This window comes from Nelumbo lutea, chromosome 5, assembly GCF_056320005.1.
Source record: "Nelumbo lutea isolate HS-2025 chromosome 5, American lotus-T2T, whole genome shotgun sequence".
NCBI lineage: Eukaryota > Viridiplantae > Streptophyta > Magnoliopsida > Proteales > Nelumbonaceae > Nelumbo > Nelumbo lutea.
Genome location: NC_142688.1, coordinates 24,655,742 through 24,677,947, shown reverse-complemented (window position 1 = coordinate 24,677,947; position 22,206 = coordinate 24,655,742). Strand labels below are relative to the sequence as shown.

The following is a 22,206-nucleotide window of genomic DNA, read 5'->3' as shown; positions in this document are numbered from 1 at the left end:
TAGTCTTTTTGGTATTTTATATAAATACAAAGAATAAAAATTAAGTAATGAAATGAGAGCAGTAGACGGAATGAAAGCGCACGAGAAGTTCCGCGCAAATAAGTACAGCAGTTACGGAGTCATGTCAACAGAAGACAGGGTAGAGGCGAGAGGGGTGTGTGTCGTGTCTCGTGTGTATGTGCGAGTGTGGTACTACTCCTACTCCTACTCCAATGTAACTATAACCATTGGAAGCCTAAGCCAGTATTGCTTCATTTTCCCCAAAGCTTTAGTAAATTATATAAACACCTCACAACAAAGTTTGATGGATGTGTATGGGGGTGTTTCTCTAGGTAAAGTCATCATGTCCACTCTTATTAGCTCTCGAGTGACTTTGTCTGAATTCTCGTATCTGATCTCGTCCGACCCCTCTCATTTACTTGACTAATTTGATCATCCAAGTCTTCACCCGCAGGATAATAACTGAAACCTCTAACGTATCCTCCTGGTCTGAAGTTGGACACATCCAAAGAAGCGGATTTAATTTGTTGCCCTCGGCCCCTTCCTTAGCAGCAACAATTATTATTATTTATTGGAATCTTGGCGCGTATGTATATTTCAACATCTTTCCTTCTGTTACAGTGCTAGCTACTGCTAGAAGAAGAGAAGGGTCTTATGGGAAAACAATGCTGCAGGGTGAGTGGTTCCAAGTGTGAACGACGACTCCATTTCATATTTACTGTTTTTGAACTTACACAGTCGCCCTTGTCCTTACCGACCACAGTGATCCATCACTCTCGTCCTCTTTTTTCTTTTTTTATTTGAGTTTCTATTCATGTCTTTGTTCTATTTCTTTTTATCCCCATATTCTTCACTTTCCACAATCCATTATTCATCTCTCTCGCTCGCTTGCTCGCTCTGCCCACTTACATTATACATACACAGAAACACACAAACATCACTGGTTTAAAACTGACCCATCTGGACAGAGACAGACAGAAACAAACGGGACTCCATCACTAATTTATTTCCACGTACTCTTCTCCTTCTTCTTCTTCTTCCACAAAAACCATCACATAATCCCGGGACTGTGTAAGAGCGACATACTCTTTTGACGTGAGTGATTAAGCAGTGAAGAAAAAGTAGCAGAAACAACAGCAATGGAGGACAGAGCAGATATGGAGCTGGTGTCGATACCAGCAACTCCTCGGGTATCGACGCCGGAGATACTCACCCCGTCGGGGCAGAGATCCCCCAGGCCGGCCTCCAAGGAGGGAAAGTTGTCGACGGCGTGGACCCCAACGTCGTTGATATCGCCGAGGTTCTTGAGCCCGCTTGGGACGCCGATGAAGAGGGTGCTCGTAAACATGAAAGGGTACCTGGAAGAGGTGGGCCACCTCACCAAGCTCAATCCACAGGACGCATGGCTCCCCATCACAGAGTCTCGCAACGGAAATGCTCATTACGCCGCTTTTCACAACCTTAACGCCGGTGTTGGGTTTCAGGCTCTTGTTTTACCTGTCGCCTTTGCTTTCCTCGGCTGGTACCTTACCCCCTTCCTACCTTCTTCTTCCTCTACTTATTTATTTTCTTTCTTTACTTTTGTGTTTTTCGGTTTTTTCATCCAACAGTAGGTCAGTAGCTTTGCTTTGCTCATAGTTGTAGCATTTGATATTCAGACACAGGGATGGGGTAGTGGTACTGAACAACTTGACAGCCGAATAGACCGCTCCTATTATGAAATAGTCCCTTAGGCTTGGAGATTATGCACTGATTCAAAACTGTAGGTCCGGTTTTCTTTCTGAGTTTCTGCCTCTGTTCTAGTATTCTTTGGTTGTTTTCTACTGCACCAACAAATTTGGTCTGGTTTTACATTTCTTGGCTATTTTGATTTTGAAACTGAGAAGTGAGAAAGACGGGATGTGTTTCTTGTGTTCAAATGTCTGGTCTGATATCGCATGTTTGCATTGGTATCCTCTGTCTCTCCGTCTCACCATACTCTGTGAATGGTCTGGGTCTCGGGTCTTGCACTGGCACGGAGGATAAGGGGGAACAAAAGAGAGAAAAGTGCAAGTGCATGCGATTTCTTTCCTTTTTTATTTTTTTATATTTTTTTCTTTTCTCTAGGGTTGAGTGTCGAGTGTTCCTGTGGTCCTCGTCGTCCATTCCTCGAGATGAGATTTTTGTGCTTTTTGTCGATCGCTTCTTCCATGAATTCCTGTTTATGATGCTTGGAAAGGTATGGTATTGATACAAAAAAAAAAAAAGGAATGGTACCGGATGATCTGTGCCAACAAATCACATGCATGGTGGATCCCACACAGGGATCATGTTGGAACTTGTAGGGAGGGATTTTTAATCTGGACGCGAATTGTTTCCGTTAGATTGGCATGGCATGATCATGGATGCCGCCTGATAACAATCTAGCGGCTAGGAAACGCTTCCTAGTAGCATAAGCTGATGTTTGGTGTTTTCTCTTCATTTTATTGGGATTGTTTTTTTGTTCTTAAAAAGAAAAAGTAAGGAAATGGGCATGTCACATGTCATGTCACTATCTTGATTTTTCACCGGTCTCATTTCCAATAACTTCAATAATTACGTGTGCATGTCTAATTCCTTGAGTGAGGGGGAGGGGAGCTGCCCGGCGGAACGTTTCGTCCTTGTTTCCCAGCTTTGCCATTGCCCATACCTAGCATTGTTAATTTGTTACCGTATGATGTGGCCTGCTTCTGCCTCTCCATGAAAATCTTGTTATAAACCAGTTTTTTCAACCGTCGTTGATTCAGACCGTTGAACCGTCAGCTATGTAGGATTCCGGGTCCAGTTTGGCTAAGAAATGTTGGTGGATTAAAAAAAAAAAAGTAAAAAAACATCCGATCCAAATAGTACAATCATCGATCCATTTAATACAGTGGCAGTAATTTCTGTTGTTTCATGGGACTACACTACGGGGTAACACATCCCCCTTCCTTAAACCCTCCGACCGGTTGTCACGGGGCTAGATGGTGAGGCCCCGTGCAGCACTCATTGTAAGCCTATGAGATAAGCAACAACAAAAGAAAAGACAACAAAATAACACACGAATTAGTCAAAAGATGATTTGTATTGCATTAAACGGTGGCAAGCACAAACATACAAGTTTGTGTCGAACGGACTTTGTGCTTAACCTTTACATGGTATTGGCACCCCTCAAAGAGTAGCTTATGCTTTTGGTGCTCTAGAAGAAGGTTACATCAAAATATTGAATTATCATACTTGTATTTACAATTATGCCATTGGCATCCCCCCAATACAAAATACAAAAGTAGCCCCATCCAAGACACACTTGATGGCACTCTGATGGTGAGATGTGGGCACGGTGAAGACACTTGAAGGTGCGGTGAAGCGGTCACTTGTGACAGTCTCCCCCACTCAATTTGGCCTTTGTCCTTGAAAACCAACTCTTACTTGATGCTTTGATCTAGCTGTTGGTGAGGAAGGATTCTTCAGCTACTCCGCGAACACTATCTCTCCTAGGGCCCAAGCATGGTCTTGATGGGTAGTCTTGAAAGTGTTCATTGTGTTGGGGCCAGGTAGAGGAGGGTCTGGCTTGGTTGAAGGGAAAGTTGGGGCTAGGTTCAGGACTTAAATTCCCAAAATGATTTGTCCCCTGGTGGTGGCTCCTCGCAAGGTTCCTAGGAGGGATGGAGTGATGGCTATTGTGGGAAGGGTACCTATGTGGGAGGATGGCACTTGCTCTCCCCTATAGTGGGCGTGTTTGAAATGGTTGTGGCTAGAGATGGCCTTTGGTCTCCTGGGCACCTTCGGCATTGGATGATGGTTGTGCTGATGCTAGTGTTGATGCCGAGGCTGGTGCGGATGCTGACATTGTTGTTGAGGCTGGTGCTGGAACGACTTGGGCGGAGACTGCTTCTTCATGATGGCTTCCTTACCCATTATGGTGCTGATGTGATGTGTCAAAGAGGGGACCTTCTCTACTGCTGACATGGTGCTGACTTTATGGACCTCTGCTTCTTGGGCACAGTTGAATGGTTGAAAGTTGCTTCTCATGTACCCGAAGTTCTGTTGTCACCGAGATCATGCAAGGGGAGCGCTCGTCTAAGATGAGTAATCTGTTGATGTGAGGCATGAGGGCTGCTTCCGCCTGTGTCAGGAACTCTACTCTGAGAACAACTTGGAAATCATCCAAGGGAACCACAAATAGGTTGATGTTGCCCCTCCATGGTCCCACTTTGAGTTCTACTCCATGAGCCATACCTTCAATTGCTTTGGCCCCCGAGTTGATAGCCTTGACCCAACCCATTTGTTTGGTTAAGCCAAGGCATTCAGCTTTTGCCCGGGAGATTAAATTGTGTGTTGCCCCGGTGTCTACCAAGGCTTGAGTTGGCCTCCCGCCAAGGGTGATGTCTATGTGTTTTAGCCCCTTGTGGGATTTGTTGGACTGTTTAGTCGTGGCCTCTTTCTTGACCATGGCATATATGAGTTTGAGGTTACCAACTCTAGGCACCTGTGTGAGTCTCTCCTCATCACTCGCTTCATCAACACTAAGCTTGGTGATGAGGGCATTGATCTTCTTCTGCAATGGACATTGATTGGTCAAATGCATCTCATTGTAGATGAAACATGGGGAAGGAGGTGTGGCAGGTCTCCTGAACTGAATGTTGGAAAATGGGGTCACTGTAACTTTGGAGGAGAAGCTCTGAGGCGCGTCTAAAGACACTGTCTTTAGAACATTATTTGCCCCCACTCAGTTTCATTGAGTTTGCTGTTGGGTTACAGGCAAATCCGTTCCCAAGATACAACATAGCCTTGGCGAGAATCTACAGCCAGCAAAGTTGAAGAATCTCCAGAGAAACCTTCTGTGAGACTGTAGCAGACCGGACTGAGAGAGAGAGAAAGTGGATTTTGAAAATGTGTGTTTTTGAAGTCTGATTCATGCTCCTTAAATAGTTTATGAAGAGGTATGAAGAAAAGGTAGGTGCTGGTTCAGAGAAGGCACCTTGAACAGTCACAATTTCAAACATTGTGACTTTAAAAAGTAGTAAAAAGTTAATGACTGTTAACTTTGAATTGTGCCTCTTGATCACACCCGATCGAATCGTGACCATTGATCTCATCAGCGGTGATCAGCGGTCAGCATTGCACCAAAACCAAAGCTGTCCTTCGCGAGCCACGTGGGTGTGCATGAAGTGTGAGCAAAGTGCGCCTCTAAAGCGCCTCATTGCGCCGCACACAGTTATGCATACAAAAGGTGTTTATCAACTTAAACCTTTTGTTAGTATAGATATATCTCAGATCAAAGTTATTGATGGTAAGATCTTAAACCAATTACTCTTAAGACAGACTGGAGATAACTATACACACAAAAATGTCCAGTCTCTGCAAGAGTTTCAAGTTTTGCTCAGCACTGTTATGGCCATGTGCTTCTTTCCTGGTTTCATGAACAATCCCGAGAGCAAACCCAAACTCTCATGAGAAGCGACACCACTTCTATGTTCACATAGGTGAAGTTCCACTATGTGTTCCGTTATTTGACACATTTCATAACTTCATTAAGAGTTTAACTCAACCTCTCATCATAACGGACAACATTGTTTATGTTGTGATGGGAAATTTCTCAATGTTAGTGCTAACAGTCACATTGTTGTAACCTGTTGTTACCCATTAAACCCAATACTGATGGTTTTTTAGTTCAGGTTTGGTTACCATACAGGTGACTAAGTAAAGGTTTTAATCCCATATCTTTGGTTGTCATTCTTACCAATTCTCTGGCCAATCCCTTGGTAAGAGGATCAACCAAGTTTTTACTTGACCTCACATAGGTTATAGTGATGACTCCATCTTGAATTAGTTGCCTAATAAATTCATGTTTCAAACTTATATGTCTGGACTTACCATTGTAGGTACCACTGTAAGCTCTTGACAGAGTTGCCTCACTATCACAGTAAATGGAAATTGAAGGCATAGGACTATGCCAAAGTTTTATATCCAATAATAAATTCCTAATCCATTCAGCCTCTTTTCCAGTAGCCGCTAAGGCTATGAATTCGGATTCCATGGTCGAGTGAGATATACAAGTTTGTCTCTTGGATGCCCAAGAGATCGCACCCCCACCAAGGACGAAAATCCATCCAAATGTGGACTTGTTATCTCCATTACCGGCAATCCAACTTGCATCAATGTACCATTCTAGTACAACTGGATAATCACAGTAAAACAAGCCAAGTTCCAAGGTTCTCTTGAGATACCCAAGAACTCTCCAAATTGCTTTCAGTGCTCTGCATCGAGATTACTTGTAAATCGACTGAGTTTACTTACTACAAATGCAATATCAAGTCTGGTACAAAGCATAGCATACATCAAGCTTCCTATTGCACTAGCATACTCAAGTCGTGTAATTGCTCTACCAGTATTTTCTACTAGCTTTATACTATAATCATATGGTGTGCTATATTCTTTAAACCCTAAATGCTTAAATTTCTCAAGTACTTTCTCAATATAATGTGATTGGTTTAATGCATAGCCCCTACTATGCTTTTTAACTTTTATTCCCAAGATGATATCTACTTCTCCTAAATCTTTCATCTTGAAGACAGAGGATAAGTAGTTTTTAGTTTCATTTATGACAACCATGTTTGTACCCACAATAAGCATATCATCAACATAAAGACATATCCATAATTTTCAGTGAATTTTGAGTAGATGCATCTATCAGCACTATTATGTTTAAAACCAAAAGCTAGAATGCAAGAATCAAATTTTTCATGCCACTATTTAGGTGCTTGTTTTAATCCATATAGTGATTTAACCAGTTTACAGAATTTCTTCTCATTTCTAGGAAGAACAAATCCTTCTGGTTGTTCCATATAAACCTCTTCATTTAATCACCATTTAAGAAAGCAGTTTTAACATCCATTTGGTGAACAGATAAGTGATAAATGGATGCTAATGCTATGAGTGTTCTAATAGAAGTTGTTCTAGCCACTGGTGCATAGGTGTCAAAGTAATCAATCCCTTCCTTTTGACTAAATCCTTTGGCTACAAATCTAGCCTTAAAAGTTTGTACAGTTCCACCAGTGTTGTATTTTATTCTAAACACCCATTTACATTTTATTGGTTTTGATCATAGAGGCCGATCTACTAGTACCATGTGTTATTTGACATTATTGAATCCATTTCATCATTTATAGCTTCCTTCCAAAAGGCAGTATCTCTAGAGGTCATGGCCTCACTGTAGGTTTTTGGATCATTTTCAATGTTTAGGACAATAGGTATCTTATTTAAAATATTCTCTCTATCAGCCTCAACCAAAAATACAATTGACTGAGTAGAGATAAAATTTGAACCTAAGTGTTTCTCTGTTCTTTGTCTTTGACTTCTTCTAGGTTCTATTGTAGGTGTTACAATTGTATCATTTCTTCTTTCAGTCTCATTATTATCAACATGTATTGAGATTTGAGTTTCTCTTTCAGGTTCTCTGTCATTTTCTGTGGATTCATTTTCTGTAGATTCAGAACATAATTTATTTTCAAATAATTCAACATCTCTAGTTTCAATTATTATGTTGGACTCTAAGTCTAGAAGCCTATAGGCCTTGCTATGTTCTGCATATCCAACAAACATACTTCTCTTAGCTCTGAGTCCTAACTTGGTTCTTTTAGGATCTGGAACTCTATAATATGCTAAACACCCCTACACTTTTAGATATGCTAAATTAGGCTTTCTTCCTATCCATAATTCATATGGGCATTTGTTATTAACTCTATAAACAATTCTATTATGTAAATGACAGGCTGTTAGGAGTGCTTCTCCCCATAGGTTTAAGGGTGCATTAGCTTTTAACAACATGCAATTTATCATTTCTGTAAGTTTTCTATTTTTTTTTTTTCGGTCAGGCCATTCTGTTGAAGGGTATAAGGAGCAAAACACTGATGTATTATTCCAAATTCTTCATAGAAAGAATTAAACTCATTTTTAAAGTATTCAGCACCCCTATCACTTCTAAGGATTTTAATTTTTTTTTCTAGTTGATTTTCAACTTCAGTCTTATATAGTTTAAACATGTCAAAGGTTTCATCCTTAGATTCTCATAAGGTAGACATAGGTATACCTAGAAAAGTCATCTATAAATGTTATGAAGTATCTCTTACCTCCTGTAGTTAATACACCATTGAGTTCACAGATGTCAGAATGAATTAGTTATAGAAGTTGAGAATTTCTCTCAACACTGGGGAAATGTTTCTTAGCCATTTTAGATTTTACATATATCTCACATTTTTCAGTTGATTCATTATTATAAGCAATTATACCAAGTTTTCTCATGTTCTTTATGGATTTAAAATTCAAGTGTGCTAATCTATCATGCCATAAAGAGAAAGAATCAACAATATAAGTAGAAATTTTTCCTTCATTAATACTTAATTTGAACATACCATTACAACCATATCCCTTTCCAACAAACATCCCATTCTTGGATAGGATTAGTTTGTCAGATTCAAACTTATAAACAAGATTTACTGAGACCAAGTTCTTTATAATGTTGGGAACATGGAGAACATTCAGGAGAGTCAGTGTCTTTCTGGAGGTGAAATTCAATTCTACGCTACCTCTTCCAACAACTTTGGCACATGTTTGGTTTCCCATCTTTACCTCCTAGCTATCAGTCACTTCTTCATATGTCTTGAACAAGGACTTGTCCTTGCAAACATGGACTGTGTCACTTGAATCAAACCACTTTCCAAAAGGCGATTCTGCCATGTTGACTTCAGTAATCATGGCCACTAGATTGTCTTCTACCATGTTTGCAGACTTGCTTCCGCCTTTCCAATGCCGACCCCTTATTTCCACAAACATAGCAGGATCCTTTCTTATTGTTGCTCTTCTTGAAGTTCCCATCCTTCTTTTTTACTTGTAATCCAGAGTTAGTCTTCTTTGATCCGTTTTCCACAAAATTGACCTTAGAGTTCAGCATACCGACCAGGGTCTTATCCCTACTGTCTCTAATCTGGGACTCTTCTTTAATACAAAGGTTTTGCTGAATTTGCTCCAAGGTAAGTTCTTTAGCCTTGTGCATAAGCTTCTTCCTGTAATCCTTCGAAAATGGTGGAAGTTTGGCAATGATTGCTCCCACTTGGAAAGATTCAAGAAGGATGATGTAAAGGGATCGAATTTTGTTGACTATCACCTGTAGTTCATGAACTTGCTCCAGTATGGGTTTATGGTTGTTCATGGTGAAATCAAAGTATTCTGCAATAAGATACTTATTTGTACTTGCTTCTTGCACCTTGTATTTGAATTCCAGGGCCTTCCAGATTTCTTTTGGAGATGTAAGTTTCTTGTAGAAGTTGTAGAGCCGGTCTGATAAGGCATTCAGTATGTGTCCTCGGCACAGAAGTGAGTCCTCTTCTCGTTTTGCTCTTTCCTTCTTTAGTTTTTCTGAGTCTTTGTCAGTGGGTTCAGGAAGTGATTGCAGATTCGGGTCTAGCAGATAGTATAGTTTTAGTGTGGTCATAAAGAAGATCATCTTGTCTTGCCATCGGCTGAAGTTTGCTCCATCGAACTGGTCTAGTCGAACAAGATCTTGGTTCATCATCTTGATCGAAGTCATGTTTGCTTCCGCCTCCATTGCAGAATAACATTCTAAAATTGTTAGAAAATGGGGTCACTGTAACTTTGGAGGAGAAGCTCTGAGGTGCGTCTGAAGACACTGTCTTTAGAACATTATTTGCCCCCACTCAGTTTCACTGAGTTTGCTGTTGGGTTACAGGCAAATCCGTTCCCAGGATACAACAAAGCCTTGGGCGAGAATCTGCATCCAGCAGTGTTGAAGAATCTTCGGAGAAACCTTTTGTGAGACTGTAGCAGACCGAACTGAGAGAAAGTGGATTTCGAAAATGTGTGTTTTTGAAGTTTGATTCATGCTCCTTAAATAGTTTATGAAGAGGTATGAAGAAAAGGTAGGTGCTGGTTCAGAGAAGGCACCTTGAATAGTCACAATTTCAAACATTGTGATTGTTTAAAAAGTAGTTAACAGTTAATGACTGTTAACTTTGAATTGTGCCTCTTGATCACACCCGATCGAATCGTGACTGTTGATCTCATCAATGGTGATCAACGGTCAGCATCACACCAAAACCAAAGCCGTCCTTCACGAGCCACACGGGTGCGCGCGAAGTGCGAGCAAAGTGCTCCTCACTGCGCCGCACACACATGCACACGTGTGTGCGCGCGTAGTGTTATGGACCAGGGCATAGGATCTCGTCACGGGTCGGTCCACTGGGAGAACCTCTTGCTTCCCCTTGTGCCTTCCCTTGCGTGCAGACCCTATTGTGGAAAATCGAATGGGTGATTTGTCCAAGAGGCCACCCAAACTCTTCTCACTCTTCTCTTGACTGGAAACTGAATACTTTATTCCCAAATCACAGCTCCTTAAATAGGAGATTACAAGAGGAGACTCCTTACTCCATTCGACTAAGATAGGGCAATCCAACTTTAAATCAAACTCCTACTTCTAACAAACTTCTAACAGAACTCAGTTCCTATCTCTAATAGATAAGTAAGAACAGAACTCCTACTTCTAACAGACTTCTAATAGAACTCAGTTCCTATATCTAATAGATAAGTAAGAACAGAACTAGATAAGTAAGAACAAAACTGGAATAAGTAAACTATTGGCGAGCTAGCAAGAAGAGCTGACGTGGCAAGATAAGCTGTTGTGTGGGCCCCCCTCATTGCTGCTGCTGGCGGCGGTAATTCTTCCCACGAATGCATCGACAACATTACTCCCCTCTTGGACTACGAGCTTGTCCTCAAGCTCGAATTTAGGATGGGTGTCGAGAAACACCATCAAAGGAATCCCGGATAGGTGGAATGACTTTGCCCTCCTGGATTGGGTTCCAATGAAGGGGGTTCATCCTCGTCTTCCTCTTGTTTCACCAGGAGGCAGAAAAGTCTCTTGCACTTGTGCCCTGTTGAGTAGAGTTCATCGCAATTAAAACATTGCCCCCTCGCCCTGCGTTCTGCCATCTCAGCCCTGGACAAGTGCTTAATAGGGGGTGTAACGACACTGCTCCCGACACTGGATGCTGATCTGGAATTGGTGCTCGTTTGTGGATTCCGTTCTTGGTTGGCTGCTGAATACGGAGCCATTCTGAGTGGTTCCGGGGATGCCCATGCTGATGGAGGCCGCCCCATATTGAAGGTTCCGTGGCTGAGTTGTAGTTTGCGTTCGAAGGCGCGTGCTAGGTTCATGGCTGTGACCAGGTTGGGAAGGTGTTGCATCTCCACGTCCACTCTTAAGGGTTCTGCTGGCCCCGCGGTGAACATATCGACTTGCTGATCTGCGCGAACCGAGGTTGCTCTAGCGAGAAGAGTTTGGAACTGGCGTTGGTATTCTGCCACGGTTTCAGTTTGCTTGAGGTTGATTAACTCGCCCAACGGGTTGCTTGTCAAAGGTGGTCCAAACCTGAGGAGACAATATGATTTAAACTGTCCCCAACTAAGCCCGGATTCTTCTTGCTCCAGTCGGTAGAACTAGAGCTGCGCCTCTTCTGATAGGTGGAAGGCGGTCAGACTGACCTTATCTTTGTCATCAGTGCGCTGATTACGGAAGAACTGTTCGCAGCGATACAGCCATCCTAACGGGTCTCCGATGCCGTTGTAAGATGGGAATTCCAGCCGGCTATACTTGGGAATAACTGCGGCTGTCGGGGCAGCGATCTGTTGTTCACTGGACGTCTCTGCCCAGTCCGGACGACGGCTGTTTGTGGTGGCGGTTCCCTTAGAACTTCTGTCCTTGTTGGAGATGAATGCTTCTAGCAGGCGTTGCAGCTCCCGGACATCATACTTGACTTCACGAACCTCCATGCTGGTTTCTGCGAGCCTATGTTCCAGTTCATGGACCTTGGAAGACAGCGGTTCCTGTTCCCCCATGACGGTAGGCTCTGATACCAAAATGTTATGGGCCCGGGCGTAGGATCTCGTCACGGGTCGGTCCACGGGGAGAACCTCTTGCTTCCCCTTGCGCCTTCCCTTGCGTGTAGACCCTATTGTGGAAAATTGAATGGGTGATTTGTCCAAGAGACCACCCGAACTCTCCTCACTCTTCTCTTGACTGGAAACTGAATACTTTATTCCCAAATCACAGCTCCTTAAATAGGAGATTACAAGAGGAGACTCCTTACTCCATTCGACTAAGCTAGGACAATCCAACTTTAAATCAAACTCCTATTTCTAACAGACTTCTAACAGAACTCAGTTCCTATCTCTAATAGATAAGTAAGAACAAAACTAGATAATTAAGAACAGAACTCCTACTTCTAACAGAAACTCAGTTCCTATCTCTAATAGATAAGTAAGAACAGAACTGGAATAAGTAAACTATTGGCGAGCTGGCAAGAAGAGCTGACGTGGCAAGATAAGCTGTTGTGTGGGCCCCCCCTCACTGCTGCTGCTGGCGGCGGTAATTCTTCCACGAATGCATCCACATGTTGCGCGGTATCAAACCCCCATACTCTCCTCTACTAATTCTAAGGAGTGTAAATCAACTCCTATTAAAATACTAAAAACAAAGCTTATAATTTTTCAATGTGGGACAAGTTCAAAGATGGGTTTTGTAAGAGAAAAGCTAATTTTTCAATCAAGTGTGCAGGTGCAATTTCTCATGTAATTGACCAATCAAACCCATTGGATTTAATCTCTTATGAGATTAAAATCCAACAGTAACCTTGGGAGTTAGAAGATCCTTGTGGCTTCTTCCCTTGCTGTTGATTAACTGGCTTGCTAGTGGATGGTTGTTTCTCTCGAGGGAACGTGGACTGCGTGTCTCCCCCACTTAAGCTTTCGGTACGTGGGCTAGGAGGCTGGTGGTCTACTTCATCCGGCTTCTTTAGGTTTACAAGTTGCTCGGTCACTGCCATTGCTGTTGCTAGGTCCTTCACCCCTCTTCGTTGTAGCTCAAGCTCGGCCCATGGCTTGAGACCATCCATGAAGTTGAACAAGAGGTCCTTATCAGACATGTCAGTGATCTCAAGTGTCAAGGCTGAGAATTCTTGAACATAATCATGCAATGAGTCATCTTGCTTCAAGTTCTTCATCTTCCTTGCACAAGGTACTCAACGTTATCAGGGTAGAATTGTCGCTTGATCTCTCTTCTGAAATCGGCTCAGGTGTCGAGGGTACGTGTGCCCCGTTCCATGTCTTGACAACACCTACGCCACCATAACATTGCAATATCATTTGAACACAAGATGGCTATGTGTACCTGAATTTGATCATCATGTATGCTAGTCGCAGAGAAATATTGCTCAAGTTTTCACAAGAAGTTGTCTAGCTCCCAGGCATCCCGCACACCTGAGTAGGGCGTCGGTTGTTGTATCTTTATGTGTGTGGTTGGAGCAGATGAGGTACTAGTTGAATTGGCCATGGCCCTTTTTATGAGGGATATCTCACCCCTCATCTCATCCAATTGTGCTTGAAAGTTGTCAATCATGCTTTGGAGGTTGCTTTGGGAGGAGCTGGCTTGGGAACGTTGCAAGGTGTCATGGACCTCTTTGAGGGCTCCATTGACATGGGTTTCTAGCTCTACCACGGCATGCTCAACGGTCTCCATGTTTAGTTGGAGTTCATTAACCCGATCTCGGGTCTCACCCACGGTTGCCTCGCAACGCAAGACACACATGTCCATACTTGCTAATTGATCAACGGACTTGTCCTGCTTGCCTGCTTTGGTTGTGCGGCCCTTTGGGGCTTGGCTTTTGGAAGGTTTGCCGGTTGGTGCCTTGTCAGTGTCATGGGCTTGAGACAGTCCATGTAGTATGTCATTGGTGGCGTCGCGGTTGCCTTTCATTGTTTGTGCTGGATGTGAGTCGATTGATAGGGTCCAATGTGTAGTGGAGCTCCTGCTATGATACCAACTGTTACAGGGCTAGATGGTGAGGCCCTGTGCGGCACTTGTTGTGGGTCGAGTAAAACTATGAGATAAGCAACAACAAAAAACAAGGCAACAAGATGGCACATGAATTAGTCAAAAGATGATTTGTATTGCATTAAAGGGTGGTAAGCACAAGCACACAAGTTTGTATCGAGGGGACCTCGTGCTTAACCTTTACACGGTATTGGCACCACTCAACTACCTACCTCCCCTCAAAGAGTAGCTTAAGCTTTTGGTGCTCTAGAAGAAGGTTACATCAAAATATTGAACTATCATACTTGTATTTACAATTATGCCACTGGTATCCCCCAATACAAAATACATAAGTAGCCCCACCCAAGACACACTTGATGGCACTCTAATGGCGAGATGTGGGCATGGCGAAGGCACTTGAAGGCTTGGTGAAGCAGTCACTTGTGACACGGTGGCAGGGGATTTGATCCCAGGTCTTCTAGGTCTCTACTCTAATGAGTCAAAGATCCTACCAATTGAGCCAACATTAGTTGGTTCCATTTAATCTACTAGTAAGTGTGAACTTGTTTTTTATGTGGTAATTTTAGGTGATGATAATGATAGTAATAATATATCCAAAATTTTCTATAAAAATTATGTATTTTTTGCTTTTTTGCTTTTTATTATTAATCAAACAAATATTGCAAAATCCAAATTTGATTACATAAACATCTCATCCAAATATGTGATAATTGGATCGAGTTGTGAAGTTTCAAGTATTATCAATAGGCCTACCTACTTGGCTAGACTCTTCTCTTTGTAATGTTTTATCTTTTTGGTGTATCTTTTTTCTTTTATTCATTTCTCACAAAAATGTAAGATTTAAATAGAGAAATTGAATGAGGTGAAAAATAGTAGTTCAATTTACAATTTAAACCTTACAATTAAATAGGGAGTAAATTAAAAAATGAGTATTTTAGTCAAAAGAAAGTTCCACAATGTTATTCATATTTTTAATAGTAGTGTAAAAATAGAATTATAAATGTGTCCAGTTTTTTCTATATATATTTTGTCTGTAAAAATAATTCTAATACTTTTTATTTAATATCATAAATATATGATATTATACATGTGCCTGAATGTTTTTTTTTTTTTGCAAAATTTATGTATTTTTTCATTTTCATATTTTATTATTTTTTATTATTTATTTATGACATTAAAGGTTAACACATTTAACCCAAAAGTTAAACTATTTATTATTGATTTTTATATTCTATTTTTTGTTAGTTCTAAATTATGTATTTCATTTTCACTATCAATAAGAATAATTATTGTTTATTACACTTATTTTTTTAATTTGATTAATAAAATATCATAAATGTGTCTAAATTTTTTCTACGGTTTTGTAATTTTCTATATTATTTCTATTTTAAAAATTTTATTACCTAATTATGACTTCACAGGTTAATCAATTTGATCCGAATGGTTGAATTGCTTAACCACCACTTGGATAAAGAATGGTTTTGTTTTTGAGTCAATTTTAAAATATAGTTAAAAATATTGATATAGATCTAATTAGTAGCATTTATTAGTGAAAACAACTTAAATATAAGATTTAATAAGAGAAAATGAGATTTAATATCATAAGTATAAGACTTAATGAGAGGGGATTAAATTGAGGTGGAAAGTAATAATTGAAGCTACATTTCCAAACCTAGCAATTAGAGATGGACTAAATATACAAATATGGGCATTTTAGTAGCCATTAAAGCTATAATAAAATGGCTTTTATACCCTTTCTCAAAGAAAGAAATAGAAGGTACTTTTAGTCCAAAAAAAATTTTGCACTACATCCACACTTTTCGCTATGGTTGTCCATTTAGCTGGTATTAATCAAAATTCATGGTGCTTTGATTGGTCTAAGCTCTTACAATACCATGTCTTTCTGGTATCATAAATTTTTTCACACCCAGAGGCAATTAAGACATTGTTTATCTCATTCATGTAGCAAGGGCTCTATAAGCCTGGAAACAAAATTATAGACAGTAGGCTGCTTGCTTATCTTATTACCGACAAAACTTTGGCACTTGAGGGTTGTTGGGGAGCTTCTTCCACATGATACGCCGACCCACTTAGTCCCATGCTTGTATTTCTAGCCAAAAGAATATTGAGAAAAAAACTCTTTTACCCCAAATATATGGTAATGTGTCATGTCCACAAACGCTCCCAACAGCCAAAGTTTTCCCCTTTTTAGCAATCCCAGGCTGCAATCATTAGTGTGAAAATCTGATGTAAGTAATTACATAATACCCTAGTTGAAAAGTGGGATTTTCTCCGCACAGCATGTTGCAGCTGTGTATTAGGAACATCTCTTCATGAATGACAACAAATTAATCCAATCCTCTTACCCTTCCAAGGTCCAGCTATTCAGTCCAACTAAGAAAAATGCCACCAAAACCCTTAGATGGTTATTAGATATTTGGTTACAGAAGAAAAATAAACTTTTACATACAACTTTCCATTTGATAAGGTCGTCCCTTTTAGAATCTCCTGGCCCCCAAAGAAGTATCTTATAGTGCCTCCCCAATCTTTTTGCTTCTGCTACTATACTACTACTGGGATTCTAAAGATAGATCTTATAGATTGGTCTCTTTTCTTATTTTTTTTTATTGAAAGAAATCCACAGACAATGATAATGGATACATGATACATTCTTGTTATCTTGGAGGTTAAACAATTAAGCTATTACAGAAGTTTCATTGATTGCAGGCATAGGGATAGGGTATTGATTGAATGAGAGCATCTTTGGCAATCTGCACAGTAGTTGCTATGACTTGAACCACATTTTCACATTTGTCACTGTCAGCTTGAGATTTACCATTTTACAAGCAATGGCCGTAGGTGTGATTGAATGAAAGATTTTATTAAACAATGTTTCCTCAACATAAGAACAAGAATAAAACACATAAAGCATTATCATCCTTAATCATTCCCTGCTCCTCACTCTAATTGGTTGTTTAGTGCTATTGTCTGCCAATTAGACAGTTGTCATTGATCTTCTTCATCATTGGTCTTTAGTCTCCCAGGTTTTGCTTGCCTTTTTTTGGGTTCCTTATTGTTAGGGTTTAGAAAATGGTTCTGAAGTTGATGTTTTTAAATTGAGATACATGGCATCATAACACATTCAACTTTTTAAGCATGTTATTGCAAGTTTTTTGTTGCATTACAGGAGTTGGGGGATAATATCCCTGACCATAGCCTACTTCTGGCAACTTTACACTCTGTGGATTCTAGTCCAGCTGCACGAGGCAGTTCCTGGGAAGAGGTACAACAGATATGTAGAGCTTGCACAAGCAGCATTTGGTAAGAGCTAACAAGCAATTTTTTATTAGGAAGCTGAAGTACCTGTGTGATAGACTTAATGCAACAGTCAACATATAGAAAAATATGTTATACATGCAATGGATGGGACCTAATAGTCAATTGGTTTTGTTAATATGGAGGATAGAGTCGGGCAGAATTTCTTTTCCTCTTACATATGTTTACTCATTACAAAAAAAGAGAGTTTCCCTTGTAGTTTCTGAATGGAATCTTGAAAAGTCAGTGGAATTTTAGTCAAAATTCTGGTTCCTACCTATGCTGAAATCTAGTACAATGAAATATTAAATCTTGGATTGAATCGTCAAATAGTTGGAATATGGGCAACTGGCATGATATTCCTGGAATTTCCATTATTAGTGTCTGAGTGATCTCAACCAGATGAATTTACTTATTTAATTAAACAAAGTTTAAAAAAAGTGTACCTCTAAGGTTCTTTTTTAAAGTTAATTTGTTAGATGGTTAAACAAAAAGGAATCTGATGTTGTTATAATAGGTGTCATGTACTCTTGTTAACTATTAACATTTTTTTCCACTTCAGACTGTTCACAATTTTGAATTTCACACTTTGACCACAAATAATGGTCAGAGCAACCTTTTATTTTTGGTAATTCATTATTACAGGGCCATTTATACTCATGTCATTCTAATTAGAATTACAACTAATTTACATAGTGAAGAATTTTGATCTTGCCCTTAGATGTAGCATGATGTTTAATACTTGAACCACAGAGACTTGCTTCACTATTGTCTTCATTTTTTTTACTGTATTATAGATTGAGTTTCTACATCTCTCATCCTTCACTGTTTCCTGTTGTATGTGATATTGCATAATTTTTGTTTCTTTAAAAATACTTCTCCCTTAAGAAATGTGCTTTGAAAAGACCCTATCTTGCTGACCTGTGAAAGGCCTCAAGAGCATAAGAAATCTGGCATGGTATGCCATTCCTTTGGCAATTACTTGGACTTTGTGGAAGGACTGCAATGCTAGGATCTTTGACAACAAAGTTACCCAAGAGGAGTTTCATAGGAGGATTCTGCTTTAGACTTTTACCTGGACCTTGGTGCTGAAACCTTTCTGGGATGTGCCCTACTCTTCCACCCTTTCTAGGGTATTCTTTTTGTTTGGGCATTTATCCTGTTTTTGGTTTAGCTGGAAATTTCTGTATACAATCTTGTGCTGGCTAATCTCTATTGTACTTGTGCTCAGTTCTGTTTCTGATTAATAAAATACCTTTCCTTACTAAAGAAAATGAAACATCATTACAAGGCTGAAAACCTTCTGTATTTTTTTTCTGTTTTTTATTGTTTTTTCAACAGTTTATTATCAAATATGAGATTGTGTATTTGATGTGCCATCTCATTATGAATTTTATTGCAAAAGCATTAAAATGTTTAATGTTTAGAAAGTGGTAGTGTTATCATTGTAATGATGATATATTCAATATTAAATGTCATTCACATTACAGTTAATAGATTGTAATCCATATCTCTAAAGCACTCCTATTACTGGTAATGACAGCAGTATCAAAACCTAGATGAATTAGTGTAATTTATTTTGCTTCTTACTATGCCACATTTCTCTCTGTCTTCTGCAGGGGAAAGGTTAGGTGTGTGGCTTGCTCTTTTTCCAACAGTTTACCTATCGGCAGGGACTGCAACAGCTTTGATTCTCACAGGAGGGGAGACCATGAAGCTATTCTTCCAGATAGTCTGTGGACCCCTCTGTTCATCAAATCCTTTAACAACCGTAGAGTGGTACCTGGTATTCACTTCTTTATGCATTGTTTTGTCTCAGCTTCCAAATCTCAACTCAATTGCTGGGCTTTCTCTCATAGGGGCTGTAACAGCCATCACTTACTCCACCATGGTGTGGGTCCTCTCTGTTAGTCAACCAAGGCCATCCTCAATCTCATATCAGCCCCTTGCATCTCCTTCATTTTCTGCCTCAGTCTTTTCAATCATGAATGCACTTGGAATCATAGCTTTTGCTTTCAGGGGTCACAATCTTGCATTGGAGATTCAGGTATTTGTTAGATGAACTGAACTGTTACCTACATTCTTGTGTCATATTACTTATTCTTTCTAAATTCATTCAGTTATCTTGACTTCAAGGAGTTTAATTGGATGTTTCAGGCGACAATACCATCAACATTTAAACACCCAGCTCATGTGCCAATGTGGAGGGGAGCTAAGGTTGCCTATTTTTTCATTGCGATGTGCTTGTTTCCCGTTGCAATTGGAGGTTTTTGGGCATATGGGAACCTTGTAAGTACAATACTAACAATCTTTATTCTTACATTAACTTTGCTAACATAAACCACAAACTCTATCGCCTTTCCAACTCAAAACTTTGTTAGAATGCATGCAGACAGCCATGTCTGCTTATAGTGTATCCAGCCTATGTGACTGTTCAGACAAACACGGTGGGGAGCCACAGCTTCATTGTGAGGGTGTTAAACAGGACAACCCAAATATATTGGGTATACTGTCATATAGCTTAGGAGAGACGCAAACAGAGAGACCATTAATTATTAAGAAATAAAACCAGATATCTAAATAGACAGATATATATTAAATACTTTTTTTGCTAAAAAGATAGTGTATTAGATAATTCATTTGTGAGTACAAATAAAGAGTGAAAGCTGTGCTTGTATACTGTTGGTAAGTTTTTTTGGCAATTTAATATGACTTTTAAAAAAATCCCTTAGGATTTAGGAAGGCAGATATCCATGTCTTTTCATGTGCAAGTATTTACATGATGCACATACAAGTATTTTGATGCTGCTTATGGTTATGTCTGTGTGTCTGTGGTTGGTACTGAATTTCAATCCTCCGTCTGATTATTGTTATAGATGCCATCAGGAGGGATTCTGGGTGCCTTGTATGCATTTCATAATCATGACATTCCACGAGGACTTCTTGCAACAACTTTCCTCTTAGTTGTGTTCAATTGCCTGAGTAGCTTCCAGATATACTCCATGCCTGTTTTTGACAGTTTCGAAGCAGGGTACACAGGCCGTATCAACCGCCCTTGCTCAATTTGGGTGCGATCAGGTTTCCGAGTTTTCTATGGATTCATCTCTTTTTTCATTGGAGTGGCACTCCCTTTCCTTTCCAGCCTTGCTGGTCTGTTGGGAGGACTTACTCTCCCTGTCACCTTTGCTTACCCTTGCTTCATGTGGGTTCTCATAAAGAAGCCCCAAAAGTTCAGCTTTAATTGGTACTTCAATTGGACACTTGGGTGGCTAGGAGTTGCTTTCAGCTTAGCTTTAAGTATTGGGGGTGTTTGGAGTATCGTGAACAATGGGCTTAAGTTCAAGTTCTTTAAACCGAATTGAGGCATTGTAAACTTGTGATAGTGGGCCTCAGTGTATGTAATTACAATCTTTTGTTTTTTCTATTACTGGTTTGATGAATGTGAAATTCAAATGAATCCAGTTCAGGGCTCATTAAATGCTTTTGTAATGTACTCTGCTAATGGTCTTTCTGGTAGTTTACAGCAGGCATGAAATTTGCTTTTGGATTTAGGCTGCATTTGGTTGCATGTAAAATGAAGGAAAATGATATTTAACAAGAACACCAATCATATTCTTAATTTCCCCGGTGCTTTAGGCAACTTCTGATTTGAAAATGACTTGGAGAAAACTAGCAGGAGTGCCATTTTCCTAAAGCTAGTACTCACTTTCCGAAATCTGATCATTTTCCATGGCTATCATTAGAAATCATTTGTTTTCCTTAATTTCCCCAAGCATCAAATGGAGTCTTAAAAGAAATTTAACAATATCTGGTGATGAATATGGATGAATTGGGGTCTCAGATTATCAAGTAAATTTACCTTGCTAGCCTTTAAGGAATTATTTTAGGATTTCTGAGAAAGTGAGATATACTTTCTGGTTACAGCAAGCCTCGTAATGACCACAAACTTGCTAAGGTGGGTGAGTGACCCCACTTGTGTGAACCTACAGTATGAACTTTGAAGGAAAAATGCAGTCTGAATGGTTTGTTTTACCTAGTTCTATTTAATTTGCATGTGAAAATACACGTCTATCTCGTCTCCATCCAAGTTCAAAATTTTCTTCTCCCTATTCTTTCAATTTGTAAAATAACTACTGAATCAAGGGGTGTAAACAAGTCCAACTGGGAAATAGGTGTAAGCTCCAGGCTTAAAGCTTTCAAAGAGAGAAACTCCACCTTGAATTCTGATTTCTGACCTATTTATTCAACAAACATTTACTTAACCCAATGGAATTGTAGTGAACCTTAGCGGCTGAGCCAGGAGTGTATGTAAATGAGAGCTGAATCTTTCTTTTTATGCCATTCTGTCGACTAGTGTAAGCTTTGTAGACATTGTTAAAAGTGCGTAACGTGCATGTTGCAGGATGACCAGAAACATATATAGTCCTGTAAACATGCGTGCGTAAGCTTCTTGGGCTTGTTTTTCTTTTTATTCAATTAAAATTATGGCCCAAACACTGAGGACTGAGAACCAACAACACAATTCATCTTCTCTCTCTATCACTGTTTCCAAGCATATTTTATTGGGACCACATACAAAAGGAAAAATCTTTCTGCAGTGGCTAGTTGTCAGCTCCGTCTATTATATTTTGGGTAGAACTAGTGAGTAGTGAAGCCGGTCTATGGATCAAAAACTGCTAGGAGAGAGCTTCAAAGTTTCACACAGACATAGAGGGGCAGGCCAGCCACGGGAATAATTCAAGGACAACAGACAAGACCAGCTTTTGCTTTACCAAAGGCACAAGAAAGAGATCGAGATTTGAGGTTAAAGAAAAAAAAAAAAAAACATTTTGAAAAGCTGTAAGGTCATCCTAATGGAAAAAGTCTCTTTTTCATGCCTACATCAAATGCATCTCTGCATGACACAGCATCACATCAGCAGAGGATAATTAAGGGTGTGTTTGGTTTGATTGTGAATGAGGGAAAGTTCTTAAGGAATTTCAATAAGA

At 39.9% G+C, this 22,206-nt stretch overlaps 1 protein-coding gene across 1 annotated transcript; it reads left to right on the top strand.

The window, feature by feature from the left end:
- The first annotated feature begins 309 nt into the window (after positions 1 to 309).
- On the top strand, positions 310 to 20,765 carry LOC148851074 (lysine histidine transporter-like 8). The gene is made up of 5 exons (XM_088942407.1): positions 310 to 1,522; positions 17,091 to 17,224; positions 18,838 to 19,265; positions 19,376 to 19,507; positions 20,095 to 20,765. The coding sequence occupies exons 1-5, from the start codon at positions 1,140 to 1,142 to the stop codon at positions 20,578 to 20,580; spliced, it is 1,563 nt and encodes a 520-aa protein (XP_088798533.1). The 5' UTR covers positions 310 to 1,139; the 3' UTR covers positions 20,581 to 20,765.
- Positions 20,766 to 22,206: the final 1,441 nt, after the last annotated feature.